Source organism: Nymphalis io, chromosome Z (genome assembly GCF_905147045.1).
Source record: "Nymphalis io chromosome Z, ilAglIoxx1.1, whole genome shotgun sequence".
Taxonomy (NCBI): domain Eukaryota; kingdom Metazoa; phylum Arthropoda; class Insecta; order Lepidoptera; family Nymphalidae; genus Nymphalis; species Nymphalis io.
Genome location: NC_065918.1, coordinates 15,071,749 through 15,090,739, shown reverse-complemented (window position 1 = coordinate 15,090,739; position 18,991 = coordinate 15,071,749). Strand labels below are relative to the sequence as shown.

At 35.5% G+C, this 18,991-nt stretch overlaps 1 protein-coding gene across 1 annotated transcript; it reads right to left on the bottom strand.

Moving 5' to 3' along the window:
* Positions 1 to 675: 675 nt before the first annotated feature.
* On the bottom strand, positions 676 to 18,751 carry LOC126780527 (JNK-interacting protein 1). Its single transcript, XM_050505099.1, has 8 exons — positions 18,645 to 18,751; positions 18,253 to 18,482; positions 16,159 to 16,413; positions 12,803 to 13,003; positions 11,904 to 12,021; positions 2,719 to 2,881; positions 1,741 to 1,922; positions 676 to 1,069 (listed from the first exon to the last, which is right to left on the bottom strand). Exons 1-8 carry the CDS (start codon positions 18,725 to 18,727, stop codon positions 997 to 999), a joined length of 1,305 nt encoding a protein of 434 aa, XP_050361056.1. The 5' UTR covers positions 18,728 to 18,751; the 3' UTR covers positions 676 to 996.
* Positions 18,752 to 18,991: the final 240 nt, after the last annotated feature.

The following is an 18,991-nucleotide window of genomic DNA, read 5'->3' as shown; positions in this document are numbered from 1 at the left end:
GCTATCGCAATCTAAGATAATTTTAATCTTCAAGCTGATCTATAAAATATAATTCTAGCATTAGTATGTGCTCATAACAACTTCGATTCAATAATATACGATGCATTTTGAATGCTAATATAATTAATTACTAGATGAAATTTAAGACGACCCACCAGTTACTGAAACACTGGTCAAAATCAGATTAAGCAATTACTTTAATATGATTGGTAGATGGCAGCCTATGGCAATATGATATGCGACCAATGGATTTTAATTATTTAGTCAGATTAGTAAATCTTACTTTGATTAGCGTTTAAGAAACTGACGTTACATGTATTATTTTCCTGATTATTAATTGTATAATTTACCTAGTACCAATTTTAATATTATGTAGGTCTCTATTCTATTTTTTATTTTTTTTTGGAATACTGTTTTTTCTAAATAAATTTTAAATTATTAATGTATTTTTTAATATAGATAAGAGATTTTTATTTAAAAAAATTAATGCGACAAAACATCGTCACGTGAAAGTTTCTATAATAAAAATAATATTGCATTCTTAGATTTATTTATACTTTTAAATTCATAGTAACTAGATTTTTTTTTTTATTTAGTACGACTTATTAATATACATTTAAATGGTGATTGGATTTTCAGTAGAAGTAAATGATGGTTTCACAGTCACTTAGCGTTTCTTAATATATTTATAATGATTTGATTTGAGCGAAATTTTATAAAAAGGCATATATTTGAGGTATAAAATGGAATCGATCTAAGCGATGTTGCTCGGAGGGTAACCAACGTGAATACTATATAATTGTATAACGCTATATAATATAACCTATGATTTCTCGAAATCTGTAAACGAGTAAGTTTTTTTTAAATATTTATTCAAGATTTTAGCTTAAACTTTAACTAACTTATTACTTGATTATAACCACGCTAAGAGTCTGTGAATTTTAAATACGAAAGCATGTAACATAGACGAATAAGTTATTGCTTGTTTTTTTTTTTTTATTCAATGTAGATATCTTCAATCGGGTACGCAGTTTCGATGAACTTCTGATAAAACCTCTGGAACGCTCTCCTGTAATGAGAATAAAAAAAAATTAACCACGTAGTATAAGCTTAAATAATAATAAATATATATCATGAAACAGAGCGTTAAACACATGGTTTTCAAATTTCCTTGAAACAAACAAAAAAAAACGCCATACGTACTATTCTTCTAAGATATGGAATTAATATTTTCAAAACAAAATTATATAAAATTTATTTATATTAAGCAATTTTTATGTGCTTCTATGTATATGCGTACACAATTTTATTATTACATCCATTGAGTTGGACATAGACAAGAAAGCCAAATAAGTTGTTTTAAGCATGGTGTACGTATAATATTTATATTAAATATATGCTCATCTTTAATGATATAATATTTATAGTATAATGATCTGAAAGGCTCAATTCCAATCCTGGCCTTAGGATACCCCAACGGTTGAACATAAAATTTACCCATATTGTCTTTCATATTGCTAACGTAAGCATTGAGGCTAACTAAAGATTTTAAAAAGAAAAATTAAATATTATAGATTTACTGAATGTTACACAAATTTGCCAACTAGTACTAGTTGTACCTAGCTACAAAATTTACCATTATAAAAAATATAAAATGCCATGCTGACATAGTTGAGTCTTCCATGAACGTCTTTTGAACAAAATGCAAAGACTGAACACTTACTGTCTCATTAGTCTTACCCTACAGCTTCCGCGACTGGTCTTGTAGACTCTGTCCCCCTGAACACGTGACAAGCAAATCTTTGCAGCGTTGGGTGTTTTGTGATAAATCCCAAGTACCGATGATCGCGAGGATGAAAAGCGCAGAAGGAGACGTTCTTGAGAGAATAGAAGTAGTCGATGCATGGACCACTTCGACTTCGCTGTTTGAATGAAAAAAATAAATATAAAAATATAAAAATTTAACGTCGAAAAGGTACAGGATACAACGAAACACTACACAACTACAACGGCGTCTCAAGATTAATTATTATCTACTATCAGGACAAGTGACCAGACAGTCCAGATTTAGAAAATATAAACATAAGATTTCAAGGTATAATAACTCGTAAATAAGTAATATGTAAAGGACATCGTGTTGGAGAAAATAAATCTCGAATTATTTGATGTGGTAATCTAATTACCACGTCAATTAAATTTAAGGAAAATATAAAAGATTTTAATACACGCGTTATACACTTTTCAAAAATTCTTAATTTACGTTAAGAATATTTCTCATTACGTTAGTTAATGATCACAAACACAATAGCAGGTAACAGATAAGTGTTGTTTGACTGAGTAGAGGATAGTGAAAACTTGTTTTATTTTCGCTTCCACGTGTTAATCGATCGCAAGTGGTTGTGGTATCACAATTTTATCTTCTTTAAAGAATATACATTTACCAAGCAATTGAATGATATCTACTTAATCAAATCTAGTTGCACTTTATTTAAGCGACTCTAACATTCTTTTACTTTTTAGTTAATATAATTTTGTTTCAAAATAATTCATAAGAACCAACGACTTTATAAACTCTTTTTGCTTTCGTATCATTTATATAATCTTTTTTATTATTGATTCACGTAAACATTTAATTTATCAATTGTAAAATTGATATTTGATGTTAAAAATTGGAAGTGAAATTTTTTAACAGTCTAAAATTAAACGTAGTAAACTTACGTCAGGTTTCGATCGATCAACCATTCGAAGACCTTGATCTGATACTTCTAATATGCACGGTTGCGCGCCTGGTTCCCCATTACATTCACCTACTATTTTTTTAACCGCCTGACAGACCACTCCAGTACCTTTGTGAGCTAAAGTTTCAACAGACCCCATGTATCTGCAAAAAAAAACAAATATTGCATACTAACTGATTAAACTATTTCCAAAGTAGATTTCATAGAAACTGAACGTACACATAATATTTACCATACAATTTTTAAATGTTACAGTTTTCTCGTAACTCGGTAAATTCGAAGAAAACAGTAACATTTAATAGTTATAATCAAATAAAGATTATGGATACTTTTGAAAAAACCGAACACATAAAAAATCTTCTAGATGACTTAATTATATACCACATGCTGAGTCCAGACTCCAAAGGTTATCCTTTATGGATTGTCATGAAATTGCCATGAAAATTGCCTTTTAGCTAGAACGGTAGCTCAATACGGCTTGGATATTAATGCATCCGAGAAATAAAATTTGTTGGCATGATTACAAATAAATATTTCACCATTTTTTATTGCGATATGGCAATCTAACCTATTTGTAGTTTATACTAATTAATTATCCAATGGAGTTCATTAATTGCTCTGGATCCTCGAACGAATCTTTACAAAACTGTCAATTTGTTGCCGTCAATATTCTTTTGTGGCTCAGGGTTGAATTTCTTAAGGATATATTTGCTTTCCATATTTCATGAGACTGGTTTGGTTTAGGTTAGCACGTTTTGTAAATCATTTGCCGTGTGATGATGCTCTTCAGATTTGGTTGAGTATCTCAGCATATACTTATTCATCAATCGTTTTCTATTCTCTGTATCAAGATATACATAGATATATGATCCCGATTTTGACGCTCATCAACGCCAATGACGGCTTTGCCAACATATGCAAAATTTGTGTTCTTTAAGGATGCTTAAAATAAATTTTTGTATTGAATGAACTTAAATCTACCGAATTTGGTAGCTCTTGATAAGTTTCTCCCCCACTGAATGCATGCTTAGTTATGCAATCTAAATTGTAGACCCACCGCCTGCTTTACTGATATATTAGATTTTTTTCAAACGATATTTTAATATTAGTTCTGAAGAGGTATTTAATGTTAATTTTTTAATTAAGTAAATTAAAAATAAATGAAATTTAATTTGAGTATTCATATTTATGGACAAATGACTCAAATCATACAATATCCCTTTTAAAAAGGCGGTGTGGATGAGTTTTGAACCGAAAAACAACACTATTATGGTAAACGTTGCTATTTATATTAGTATTGAATTGAATCATTTCAAGTCTAGACGAGGGTTCACAGTGATAATTCATTCGACTAACATTGATGAGCCCGTACCCGTATTAATTGTGTATTGTTAGTGACATGATTGCCTCTTGCATCATTTATTATGAAACCAAATTTAATAACACAATCAGTGTCATATCGAGCGACCTAATAGCTTTAAGTTAATGGTAAATTTAGGTATCTTCTTTAAACAAACCACGGATACTTATTTTCATATGTTTTGTTAAACAGCGATTCTAAAAGTAACAAGAAAAGACGTGAACTTTGCAACGTCGTTGAAACTTGTGTGAAGTTTATGATTATTTATTTATTATTTACAAAATAATAAATTTACTAATTATTTATTTATTTACAAAACAAGAGTGTTCTTAAATTCTATATTCACTTACTCTCATGATGCGATGAAACAGCAATCCAAACGTAGGCGCAACAGATGTAGTCAGTTTTAACAGTAGCAGCTGGGGGTTTCGAAGTTGAGAGACTAAATTCCCAAATTCCAAGCCCCGAGCTGGCACCATTAAAATATTGTTCGAAAAATCCTATAACTTTTTACTGGTTCATCTTAATAAGTTACTACTACTACTACTAGTTCAACACGACAATTAAACCAAAAACAATTAGTGTATACAAGTAATAAATTTTAAAATGTAAATAGTTACATCACAAGTAATTATACCAGTAGAGCGATTCATGAGGAACATTACATGTAATCATCAACATCATCGACATACTTATATTTTAATAAAATTGGAAAAGTTAGATTTAAAAGTGATTTTTAAATGATGCAAACTGTTTTATTTATTGTGCAATACAATTTGTGTCATCAAAGAGAGTGGTTCAGCTTAATTCAATTATGATATTTAATCAACGTGTAAATAAAATATATTAATTTGTGGGTATTCTGAAAATAACTTTTCAAATGTAATTTCAGAATCAAACTTAAAGCTACAATAATCAGAATGGCAATTCTACACAGATTAAATACATGAATAAATTATGTATAAGCACATAAACATCCCACATAAACGCCGTACTTGTTTCAGTTTAATTCATTTATGATCATTAATCAAAGTGTAAATAAAAAAATATTTATCTATATGTATTCCGATAAACACTTTTCAAATATTAATTCACAATTGAATCGAACTTAAGGCTACAATAATGAGTTTGACGATTCTACACAGATTAAATACATGAATAAGTAATTTACAATCAAATAAACACTCCGCATAAACGCCGTACTTGTACTTATAACAGACATTAACATTTTACATCATTAATAATTATCTTTTATAAAATATGTACTATTACTTGAATGTAACAGCTTGAAAATTTCACTGCACTGGTCTAATGCGTGCAGTATTGAATACAGTGTCAGATTTGTTTTATATAAAAGCACGAGATGAATTACAATATCAAATAAAGTACAAGAAACCTTTAGCCGGGGTTGAACATGATATCTTCGGTTAAGATTCGAGTGTTCAAGCCACTTGGCCATCTTGACTTCATATACTTTGTTTATTTAATTTTTTTTAAAGATTTTTACATCCAATGACATGACGAAACCAATAAATAATTAATCTCGTGGTATTAATACAAACATAAGAATGAGTATAATTATTAAATAGCAATTAATGTAAAAAAAACATTTAAAGATATAATACAATTTTTGTGGTTATGTATATGTTGCTGTCTGAGTGTATTTAAAGCGTTGCAATGATCTTAAATTAGGCTGTGCTACCGTTAGAACAAAACATATGTATAAATTCAGTTAATAAAATAGCTAACTTTATTTAAATACGTGAGACATAAAGATGCCGTTTTTTTGAATGATCTTTTAAAACTTAAAAGTTACTGACCTAGGTTATAACCGCTATATTATAGTATAAAGGCAGTTTTTCCTCCAAAAGGATACTAAGGTAATAACGTTTGGTTATTATACAAATTGCGTTTTAAAAGGAACCAGTCTTAATAAATAAACCAGTCATTAAATCAACAATATTATTTGGGGTACGGTATAACATCAATCATTACGAACTTTTTATGGTGAAATAAATAAAATTATAATAATAAAAGTTGTAATTGTATTAACATTAAAGTTTAAAATCTTTGTGTTTTGTACTATAAATTCGATACTATTATTATTATTATTCGATACTATTACTATTATTACGATTATTTCGAGTCGTTGTGACACGTCACCTTCAGAATCACCCGCTTCACAGGCTGGGCGATGCTGACAATGCCATCCAGCTCAGTGGGGATTATTTCCGCCAACTTCTCCGATTACTCTGACTTTGCCTTTAGAAACTCTAGGATCCTGACCCACGTCATCGAGCGTCAGAACACCGACATTACTCCATATATTCCTTACACCTAAGGCGCAACGATCTGCTCGGTCTGCTTCAAGATTTGGGTGGCAGTTACGCCCTTCTCAAGCATTTCTGGCTTCAACGTGACAGCTACTGTAGTGCGGGGACAAAACAGTATAGGTTTGACTGTCTGGGCCGCTGTGGTAGTGTTGTTGGCTGTAGAATGTGCTGCAACTCCTCAATTTTTAAAAGAAGGGTGTTTATCTTAACGCTGACTGAGACGATGAAGGGTTTAAGACCGTCCATCTCATTTACAGCTGAAGACCGCACCTTTGTAAATTCGCGACATTGAAGCTTCAGTCAGGGTATCTCCTCTCCACTGTCTTCACGCAAATTACTTGTGTCCGTGGCCGCGAACGGAGTCGTCAGAGCATCAATGATGCCCTAAAGTGAAACCGCCAGCATCTTTAGCTATAGACATATGTATTCCAAATCCTCAAAAGAAATAAGAGTTTATGTGCAAAGCTAAAAGCCAAAATGTGTTGCATAGATATTGAAAACCAGTTAAGAAATCGTAATCGCAATAGTCAAGAACCACCTTCGTACCTTGAGGCGTAGATGCAATCTTAAGTCACAACATGCTTACCTTAAAATTCAGCATCGCAAACTCTTCTGTATGGCAAGTATATAATAGAAATAAGTATGTAAATGCTTTAGTAAAAAAAACAGCTATATTTATTACGGTTGAATAAACAGTTTTAAATTAACAAATATCGAACAAAATGATTCAAAATAAAGCATTGATCTTTAAACCCCATATATAATATCAATTATTATACCCAAGTCTTTTAAAAAAGTACGTAATACAATGCTAGCTAAGACGAGAATCCAGTATCCAGTTTATCCGTGCAGTGACGGAGAAAGAATACATTTCACTGCCCCTCTCTTTCCCATGGGTGTCGTAAGAGGCGACTAAGGGATATCTGAGCGATCATCTGCTCATCTGGTGGTAGGATGCTAACATCCGCCTGGCTTGTTACCACCGTACGCCTGGTGAAAAACTCGTGAAGTGGCTTGCAGCCGCGTTTCGAGGTCAGCCAGCGTACAGCCAGTGCCCGAGCGAGTATTGCCGCGATGGGTGTTGGTCCAGTGGAGACGGCTGTTGAACCAATGCCGGGGGAAACTGTATTGACCTGCCGGACAGGGAGACCTGAAGAAGCGGCTGTTCCGCTGGCCTCACGTGGCATAGTACAGGGCCCCGAGCGTGCCTAACCAGCTCGCGAGGCTGCCCCACCAGGCCACGCATAATCTCGGGGTGGACCGTCGTGCCGGTTGGTGACCGGAAGGTGGGGTCCCGGCGGCCACTTCCGGCGGGGTTCGGGGGCCCTTCCGTCTGGCGGATCAGTATATTTTCCCTTTTGGCAGCCATTTGGGAAAACACGCCTCCATACTTTGCCCATACCTATCGTGACAATACGTCGCTCGCTTCACGTCTCTTTTCCTTATTTTTCCAAATGGTAGCGCAACTAAGAAATAACGGTCGTTCAGTGGTGCACACCCCCACCATACCCACGCTGTTTGAGATCGAGTTCTCTAACATCCGAGGACTCCACGCTAACCTCAACGCTGTCCACCACCATCTCGAGACAGCACGGCCAGCAATGTTGTTTCTCACGGAGACGCAAATACTCCGCCCTGCCGACACCAGCTATCCCGGCTACATGCTTGAAGAATCTTTCAAAGCGAAAGCCGGAGTATGCTTGTTCGTCAGGGCGGATGTTTGTTGTCACCGATTGCGCTGCTTGGAGGACCCCTCCTTCTCCATATTGGTGGTACGTGTGGACCTGGTTCGTCAGAGTCGAGTCTACGTGTGTCTCTACAGATCCCACAATGGTGACTTGGAGACAAGCCGATTATTTGATCATCTTAGTCGGGTGGCAGATGCTGCGCAAGAGCAGTTTCCTAACGCGAAATTGGTGCTTTTGGGGGATTTTAATGCTCACCATGAATCATGGTTGAAATCCCTCAAAACTGACCATGCTGCAAGAACTGCTCATGCTTTTGCTCTCACACACGACTTGACCCAACTGGTTGATCAGCCCACCGGGATCCCAGACATTGATGGGCAAGTGCCTTCTCTACTGGATCTTCTGCTGACTTTTCACCCGGTGGAATATCAGGTTGTGGTTCTTCGGATAACGGCCTCATATCTACCAAAGTGCCACAGGCCAAGCTGCCGCCATCAGCGGTATGCAAACGTCGCGTTTGGCGTTATAAGTCGGCAGATTGGGACGGTATGCGCGATTACTATGCGTCAGTTCCTTGGAAGGAACGTTGCTTCAGTGGGAATGACCCGTCAGCTAGTGCCGCTGCTGTTGCAGATGTGATCATGTTAGGAATGGAATACTACATTCCTAGCTCAGATCTCATCAGTAGGGGTACGCGTAATCGTTGGTTCACTCGTGAATGTGCCGACGCTGTATCATCTAAGCAGGCGGCATATCGCGCGTGTATCAACGGCTGCGTTAGCGGGGCATCTAACATTGACTCACTGAAAGCAAACTACACTAAAAATTCCAAGTCCTGTAGGAAGGCACGAGAGCGGATGCACAGTGCATTGTACAGATTGGTCATGACCTTCTTTCGCATCCTAGGGGCTCCCGTAGCTTCTAGCGTCTGACCAAGTCTGTGCAAAACAATTTCTGCCAACCTTCGCTGCCAACGCTCAGAAATCCGGACGGATCGCTAGCTCACAGTCCGCAGGAGAAAGCCGACCTCCTGGCTAAACTCTTTGCCGAAAACTCTGTGATCGATGATTGTAGTGCGCTACCACCAACAATACCTTCATGTGGCCACACGATGCCTGACATCAAAATCAGGCAACGTGATTTGCGTGCGGAGCTGCAATCACTTGATATACGGAACGCTAGCGGTCCCAATAGAATACCAGCCATAGTGCTGAAGAAGTGCGCGGCGGAGCTGTCTCCTGTGTTAACGCGCCTGTTCCAACTTTCTCTCTCTTCGGGATGTGTGCCGGAGGCTTGGAGAAGAGCTAATGTGCAAGCGGTTCCCAAAAAAGGGGATCGGTCTGACCCGGCAAATTATCGACCAATAGCTATCACCTCAGTACTTTGTAAAGTGATGGAACGGATTTTAAACAACCAACTGATCCATTGCCTAGAAGATCACTGTCTAATTAATGATCGTCAGTACGGGTTTCGACAAAAACGGTCCACAGGTGATCTTCTAGCGTACGTAACACACCTCTGGGGTGAAGCTATCGACAAGCATGGAGAATCGCTGGCTGTCAGCCTCGATATCTCCAAAGCTTTCAACAGGGTCTGGCACAGAAGTCTTTTCTCCATGCTACCGCCATATGGTCTGCCTGCTCAGCTATGCACCTGGATTGCCAGCTTCCTACACAAGCGTAGCCTTGGTGTTTTAGTAGATGGTTGCGCTTCACAATTCTATGTAGTAAATGCTGGGGTCCCCCAGGGATCTGTGCTATCTCCCACACTCTTTCTTTTGTATATCAATGATATGCTCTCTCTTGGGAACATACATTGCTATGCAGATGATAGTAAAGTGAATGGTGGATACCACGGACGCGCAGTGGCTGGGCAGGCGGAAACTGAGGAGAGGCGGGAGAATCTTGTGATTGAACTCGATAGGACGTTAGAGCTCATCGCCAAATGGGGTTCTGATATTCTTGTTGAGTTTAATGCCAAAAAAACACAGGTATGCGCTCTCATAGCGAAAAAGTCACAATTTTACCCTCATCCCTCCCTCTGTGGCACACCGCTGATGATACAAAGCAAAATTGCCATGCTGGGGATGGACGTTCGCTGCGACCTTAGTCCAAGGGATTACATCGAGGCTATTATAAAAACAGCTTCACGGAAACTCGGAGTTCTAAACAAGGTGCGGCGTTTTTTCACGCCACAACAACTGTGCCTGTTATACAAAACACTCCCTTCCTTCTTAAGTCCACGCGAGCTGGTTCTCGATGTCACCGCCTAACTGCGACATCAATTCCATCTCGCACAAAGAAATTTGGCAACTCCTTTCTTTGTCGCACTACCAAAAAATGGAATTCCTTACCAGCTCACGTGTTCCCTACCTCTTACAACCCGGGTTCCTTCAAACGAGGCGTGAAGAGGCATCTTGCGGTTCGGCAAGGCGGGGACGGCTAGTACAGAACATTCTTCCCGACTGTACTGGCCGTCGTCACGTTTGGACTCTACTACCACTTACCGTCAGGTGGAGTAGAGTCATTTGCCATCCCGGCGCATATATAAAAAAAAAACTGGATGTCTGCATGGAAAATATATAGTATAGTAAATATATAGTATGTATATGCTTTAGGGAAAAAAATATTCGAGGAAAACAAACTGTTAAGCATAAAACCAAACAAAAAGTTTCAAAGTAAAGCATTGTTTTCGTTTTGCCACTAACAAAGAAAAAATTCATTAACAAAATTTTATATTAAATTAAAAATATTCATGCTTAATGATTATATAAAGATTATAAAAATATAAACACTTTTTGTTTAATGGTCGGCTAACGAGAAATTGTTACAACATTTTAGATATAAAGTATGGTAAGTCACGATAGGGCTTCAGTTATTATTTATTTTCAAATTTTATCCATATTCATTTACCAAATAATTTTGATTAATAATTTTAAAATACCTTGAATTACTTCTACTCGAATTAAGAAAATGGTTTTAAATAAATTCTCTGAGCGGTTATATGCCATCTATTGTCTGAAGTCGTTTGTGATTACGTGTCGTGTGATTTTCCATTTGACGCGAACAACATTAAAATGTTTGAGCTCAACGGCTCAGTGTTCCACTAATTTTCGAGGAAGAAACGTTTTGAGTAAAATGTATGTTGGTTTTATAAAATATATTATCATTACTTTATGTGGTTTACTGGTTTTAACTTTGAACAAAATCTGCGATGGAATCAATTATGGGTTTACCAGTGTAAATACTTAATCTATTTTATTATTATAGCCGAGCAGTTTTTAAATTAATTTTATAATAGCCTACATCATAAATAACTTATTTAATAATATATTTTATTAGATATCTATTAGTAATATCTCTTAATTGGAAATAAAATGTTATGACCCTTGTACTTGTAACTACATTGACTCACTCGCTCTTCAAATCGAAAATCAATAATATTAACGATAAGTATTGTTATTTAGAGTATGTTATGAATGGGTGGTGCCTACCCAGATGGGTTTGCACAAAATCCTTCCACCAAGTAAATGACTAGCAAATGATACAGAAACTTTTGATTCAATAAACACGTTACGATCATTTTGTAAGTCATTTTGATTTCATGTAAAATTAACATAATTCTAAATGACGAAAGAAGCCCTTAGCCTGGTAGCGGTACATTAAATGGCTGTTTGTCATTTAATATTAATATAAAGGAATTAAAACAATATTATAAACTTGAGCCAGACAGTAAAATACTCGGAAATACACATTTTATATAAAAAGGTACAAATTCTACTTACCCTAATAAGTATCTTTCTCTTTTAACTTTGGCATTTGCGGGATCGAAATCGTTATAATCCATATCCACAGCGTAGGCTGAAGGGAAAATACCCTGTTGACCTGTTCGTAAGTTAACACCTGAAAAAAAATACAATGTTTATCTATATTTCTTAGGGTGGATCCACATCTGAGTAAAGTATGCAGTTAATCCGTTTAACTTTCGTTTGCCTTTCTATCATTTATTTGGAATCAGTAGTGTGAAAACTGTCACCTGCCTAATGCAAATCCACCGTAGGAGTACTTCCGTTGGTGGATATTGGGCCTACCACAACGTGAGTGGTTGAAGTGCTTATGTGTTTGATCGATGGGTGCTCTTAATAGGATGACCGTCGACTTTTACGACACTAAAGGGTTGAAAGACGACTCTATTCTAATCTCCAGCTGATTATATGCTTGATAACATGCCTTGGAATAGGATGCTTTGATTAACAGCGTATTTTTATTTATTATTCAACCATGCAATTAATGGGACACCCGATGAAATGTGGACTCGTATCAATAGATATTGGCATTGTCAGAAATAGTAAGCATGATTTGCATCAACCAATTGAGTTAATATGTTATATTCTTGTAATTTAATGTCTAATTTGCCTTGAGTATATTAAGTAGATATATTGCTACTCAATATACTCAATATATCACCTAATTAAATAAGGCCCTACTTTTCAACAGAGTAAGAACGATGTTGGAGTATACAAAATAACACTTCAAGTTATAACCAGTCTTCCCTTTTATGTCTCCGATTAAGTTATAAATTTATGGGGGAAACTAATACGATTAACCCATTGAGCCTTGAGGTAAGTTAATTTATACTACAAAGATTATCGTAGAAATATAAGGTAAATTAACTCATAAATACCTTCACACCATAAATCGTCAGCTTCTTTCTGAACATATATTGGATCTCCGATTTCAACTTCGATTTCATCATGATGTCTTGGGTTGAATTTATGTAGACCTCTGTGTGTTGCTTCTAACATTTCTAGTTGACTGTGAGGAACCGTAGTCATGTTGCCAGAAAAATTAATACCGCTAATACTGCAGCTTGAAGATGGAGAAACTGTAATTAACAAATCTTGAATTACTTTGCTTACTAACATTAAAATTGGAAACTGATATGATGAATATGATGATTATTTAATTTAATATCCATTTTAAGAATACTAAAAAATATTGTACCCTGAGTTAAAGAAGCTGAAAGTTTATTTATAAGAGATGTCTTACCCTACCCTTGTTGGACCTAAAATGAACTGGGTATATACAGACTGAAAGGAGAATATTGATTTATCTAAAAATAAGTGTTTTGACCAGCGATTTAATTGTAATTGGCGTTGATAAACCACAGTATAGCGAAATTCGCGTTAATATTTTTGAAGTAATCACAATATCAATATTAATTAGATAATGAATCTATTCCCCGTGGCTGGTTGTATTAAAGGGTTTTATTTAAATTGACCTGTTTGTTGTTTGACTTTGCGTCACATTTAAAAATTGATTTTTTACCCTCTTCCTATAATGTTTACCGATTGATCTGAAATTTTGTACCTACCTTTAGTTTTTATGACGATACAATTCAATATATTCAGTATCATTGTCCTAGACGGCCGCCGCCACAAAATCACGGGTTAAATATTTTCTCACAAACAACCAATATGGGTATCAAATGAACGAGCTTTAGAAGTAGAATACAGTACACTAATAAAAATTAGAAATCTAAGATGGCCGGCGTTACAAAATGGCGGATTTCATATTTGTTTCAATCCCTGTAACATGGTTATGGCTACCAAATTAAAGGGCTTTACAAATAGAACACTATTATCTATTTGTAAAGCCAAGTCAAGCATTGCGGATCACAGAGTTTAGACAGTATACATTAAAACTGAAATCTAGGCATCTAATCTTAACAAAGAACTTTGTTAAATTTGAATCGGGATTCAAGCGTAGTCCCAAGTCAAGATTTCGTATTGGCACACCACCAAAGTTAAAGTAAAAGGTTAAAGCGCACCGAGGACTGTGTGGCATTAAGGTGGACAAAAATGATATGTCGTTAGCGTATTCCCCTCACGACTTGTGCATATCTTCTTGTAAGAAAGCTATAATGTTTCCAGCAAATTTTAGTTAAGGAAATAAGGATGTTGCTCTTAATTTTGTCATGGACTGTCAACTGTCCACAAAATGGAAAGATCAGCAATACAGACTATGCAGTTTTATATTTAAGCTTCAAATTGTTTAAGGAAGAACAAGCTTACGTGGTACTTCGAGTCGAGTAAAGTCTTGGAAAAAGTATGTATTGACGAGTTAACCTTCAACAAATTGTTAGGAAAGAAACCTTGTAATAATGAGGCACTAAGTAAACTTAATATAATCATAATGAGAAATATGAAGTAACGAAATATAACACGTTTTTATTTTGGAGTCTGATCAAAATGAAAATGCCTTAGATTGATGAGAAGAGTGGTGTGACGACTGGTACCTAGGACCTACCTACTTATTTTTTAGTTCTTAGTGCATTATCTACATCATTTTTATCTTTCTTTCCAAATAAAAGCGGAAATTGAGGAGAGGCGGAAGGATCTTGTCATTGAACTCGATAAGACATTAGAGCTCATCGCCAAATGGGGCTATGATAATCTTGTTGAGTTTAATGCCAAGAAAACACAGGTATGCGCTTTCACAGCGAAAAAGTCAGCATTTTCCCCTCTTCCCTCCCTCTGTGGTACTCCGCTGGTGATACAAAGCAAAATCGCCATGCTGGGGATTGACGTTCGCTGCGACCTTAGTCCAATTATTATGATTACATCCAGACTGTTATAAAAACAGCTTCACGGAAACTCGGAGTTCTGAACAAGGTGCGGCGTTTTTTCACGCCACAACAACTGTGCCTGCTGTACAATACACAGGTACGGTCTTGCGTGGAATATTGCTCGCACCTTTGGGATGGCTCCGCTAAGTACCTACTGGAGGCCTTCGACCGGTTGCAGCGACGTAAAGGTCACAAACACCCTTGAACCTTTACAATTGCGTCGTGAGATAGCAGCACTGAGCGCTTTCTATCGACTGTATCACGGCGAGTGCTCTGAGGAATTATTCTCTCTAATTCCTGCTTCCCCCTTCCTTCCTAAGTCCACGCGAGCTGGTTCTCGATGTCACCGCCTAACTGCGACATCAATTCCATCGAGAACGAAGAAATTTGGCAACTCCTTTCTTTGTCGCACTTCCAAAAAATGGAATTCCTTATCAGCTCACATGTTCCCCTCCTCTTACAACCCGGGTTCCTTCAAACGAGGCGTGAAGAGACATTGCGGGCCGGCTAGGTGAAGGCGGCTAGTTCAGAACGTTTTTCCCGTCTGTACTGGCCGTCGTCGCGTTTGGACTCTACTACCACTTACCATCAGGTGGAGTAGAGTCGTTTGCCCTCCCGGCGAATATAAAAAAAAACCGTTTAACTGAAAACATTTCTTTTATCTATTTTATTCGTTTCAATAGAAAGAGATTAATTTATGTTGGCTGACTACCCTTAGCGCTTTCTTGTCCAGATTAGAGAGGTTGTTTTTTTTTACGATGTTAAATGTATGTAAGAAATATTGCGACTTAAGTTGCATACAAATAATAATTTCAATATAGTAAAATTGTAAAGGAATTATTCTTTTACGGTTATGGAACATATTAAAGATGTTAGTGCTGAATATTATTTTACGTAAATTAATCGATTAAATATGATTTTTAAAAATATCATGGCAACGCGAGACCATCCCAAAATAACCATTTTACTACAATCACTAGAGAAATAAAAAAACACATAAGATTAGTGCCACACCCTTCCTACACTTCTAACGCTATGCGTATCAGTTTTCAATTGTTTAAAAACATTTTCTTTAGCAAATAAATGAACCGATCACTAATTTAAAAGCCGTCTAAAATACACTTAGAAACAATTTAATTCAAAAGAAGAAGAAACAGAGGAACATCTATAAAGTAAGTAAAATATAATACAATGTTGTTATTTATATTAGGACAAATTATCAAAATGTATTAGTATAAAGTATATATGTAAGCGCATATAGTTCACATGGTACACAAGGGTTACCCCTATATATTTTGATATACAATTTAAAACGATAAGGTTAATAATAAAAAAATTACGATTTTATTAAAAAATTAAGATGCAAATATTACGATTTAAATTATTTTTTTGTTTTAGTTATTCGAACTTACCATTTTGCTGCAAAGGGGTTGGTGATAAACTCTTCGGACCGGTGTCAATAGGTGAGTGCGCTGTACTGTGTCCACTGTCAACATCACCAAGACTCTGTAATCTTTCGGAATCCGGACTGGAATCCTCATCGAGAAGGTATCCACACTTTAGAACTAAAAGTGGTCGTCCTTGACACCCTGGCCGTATGAGCATACCAGTTAACGCTCCTAATTCATCAGCCAATGACGCGGGCTGATTAGATGGAACTAGCGCCGCTGTAAATTGTAAATATTTCATTAGAGGATCAGTCACACATTATTATATTAATCATAATCACCACGAATTGTAAAAAAGCACCCGCTCCACGTCTGTCTGTCTTTGAACGGATTTTCAAAAGGTTTTCGCTATTTGCTGGAGCAATTCATGTGGTAAATTAACTGGTATAATTCATTAAGTTTTTGTTTATTTTAAACAAAATATAATGATTGTTTGTTGATGAGTGATTGTTAATATAATGATTCGGAAAAAAACAGCCGGCTTGGAGCTTTACTGACGTGCGTCGCGTTAACCAATAGCGAAATATTAGTTAAATGCTATGAGTAAATTTATGTTTTACGAATTTTAAGATTTAAAAAATTAAAATGGATTAGTACTACATTATTTAATTTTAGATTTAATTGAATTTAATTAATGTTACTATAGAAAAAAAAGCCGAGATGGCCTAGTGGTTGAACGCGTGAATCTTATCCGATGATTGTGGGTTCGAACCCGGGCAAGCACCACTGAATTTTCATGTGCTTAATATGTGTTTATAATTCTTCTCGTGCTTGACGGTGAAGGAAAACATCGTGAGGAAATCTGCATGTGTTTTCTGCCACATGTGCATTCTACCAACCCGAAATGGAGCAGCGTGGTGGAATAAGCTCCAAACCTTCTCCTCAAAAGGGAGAGGAAGCCTTAGCCCAGCAGTGGGACATTAACAGGCTGTTACTATAATGTTACTAATAAAACTGATTTTCTTATACCTCAAAATAAAATATTTTTTATATTTTTTAATATGAATTCATTATTAATACATAGCAATTAATAATATTTCGCTGATAGCTTCGTAAAGAAACTTAAAAAAATATGTGATATATAAAATAAATTATATAATATTAGTTTAATTTTGTCTCTTAATTATTAAAAAAAAATTAACGAAACCTGTTAAGATGAGATTAGACTGTTAATTTATTGTCAATCTCGTTTCATAAATAACTAAATTCTTAAGTCCCATTGTGATAAAATAAATGAATATTTAGTTTAGTACTAGCCAAAAAGGATGAATATTCTAATTATTATTATACTATTATATATGCTTTTCTATTAGTAATTAATATATATTTATATGTTTATATAAATAAAGACGATTTGTATGTTTGTATTTATGCGTTCCGAAAATTTGCTTGATATCGGAGATTTATCTTTTTATGTTTGTTATTCGACGAACTGTGCGGAGCCGGGACGGTTAGCTTGCAACACAACTAGTACAAACTACACTATTATATTGATTAGAAAATATTAAATTTTATTGAAAAAATTGTATTGCAGAGTTAAAAAGTCATAATTTGAGAAGTATTAAAGCGTTTTGTCAGCGAATTATAATATTTATTAGTTTCTTTTGTCTATAAAATATCTTATAAGTTTAATTTTGTCTATATGTTTTTATTATTTTTGCATTTAATATCCTGGAATGGCAAGTTCAATACGAATCAAATAATATTTTCATTCGTGTTAAGTAGTATTTAATCTTTATACATGTGATATTTACACAAATATTTTATGAGGAAATATTTAAATAAATATATTAATAATTATTGTTGAATGGCAAAAACTACACAATTATCCGTGCACAAAAAAACCTACCTTTTTAACACATTAACATTTAATATACATTTTAAACTCGCCAATGCTTTTGCTATGAAACACAAATATTGAAAATATATCGCTACAGCGGTTCTTGAATCTTAAAAACAAATATGCTCGCCAGCTTATTGTAATCAACAATAAAAACAGTGCTTTAAAAAATATATTTTTTTGTATTGTAATATTGTTTTTTGTGTAAATAAACTTACACTTTCTTGTTTTTGGTATTTCTGGAAGTTTTCTTCTTCTCCTTTCGCCATTAGCAAATGTTTGGTGGTGTGGGCTGCGTTCGTGTGCATCCGTGATATCAGATTGATTTATCGGAGATGCATCAGCTTGGGCCGCGTTACCCGTCTCCGTTTCACCGACCTCTTCATCAGGCGTACCTTCACTCTTTGACGAAGGCGAGTCATCTTCCAAACCAACATTTGGCACTAATCTATTGGCACAATATTATCATATAAATTTCTGGTTCGATTATGGTAATATATTCTCAGACTTTATTAATGAAATAACGATTTTTAGGTGACATATTTTCTACGAACTATTTTCGTCATGCGAATCGATGGCGAATGTTAGTTATAGTGATAAATGAACTTACGAATAAAACGGCGTTGGAGCCTTGATGTGTTGTGGAAGTTTATCGAATACCCGGCGAAATTCTTCAAATTCGCTGTCGGCCATGTCGATATTACACCTGATATTCGAGCACAAGGGGTGCATGCGCGACGCGCTCCGACGTGAAGTTTATCGACCAGAGTTCAGTCGTATAATAATGAATAGTGCAAGCGTTGCGCATGATCGGAATAGTTGCGCGCGCATCTTTCATCCCCACAATATGCAATGAGATGTCACCCTATACCAATTGCTTACGTCACGCGATTCAATTTATGAATCAGCGGGAAACCCTCCAGAGTAATTGAAAAGAAATATATTTTAGAATTTTCT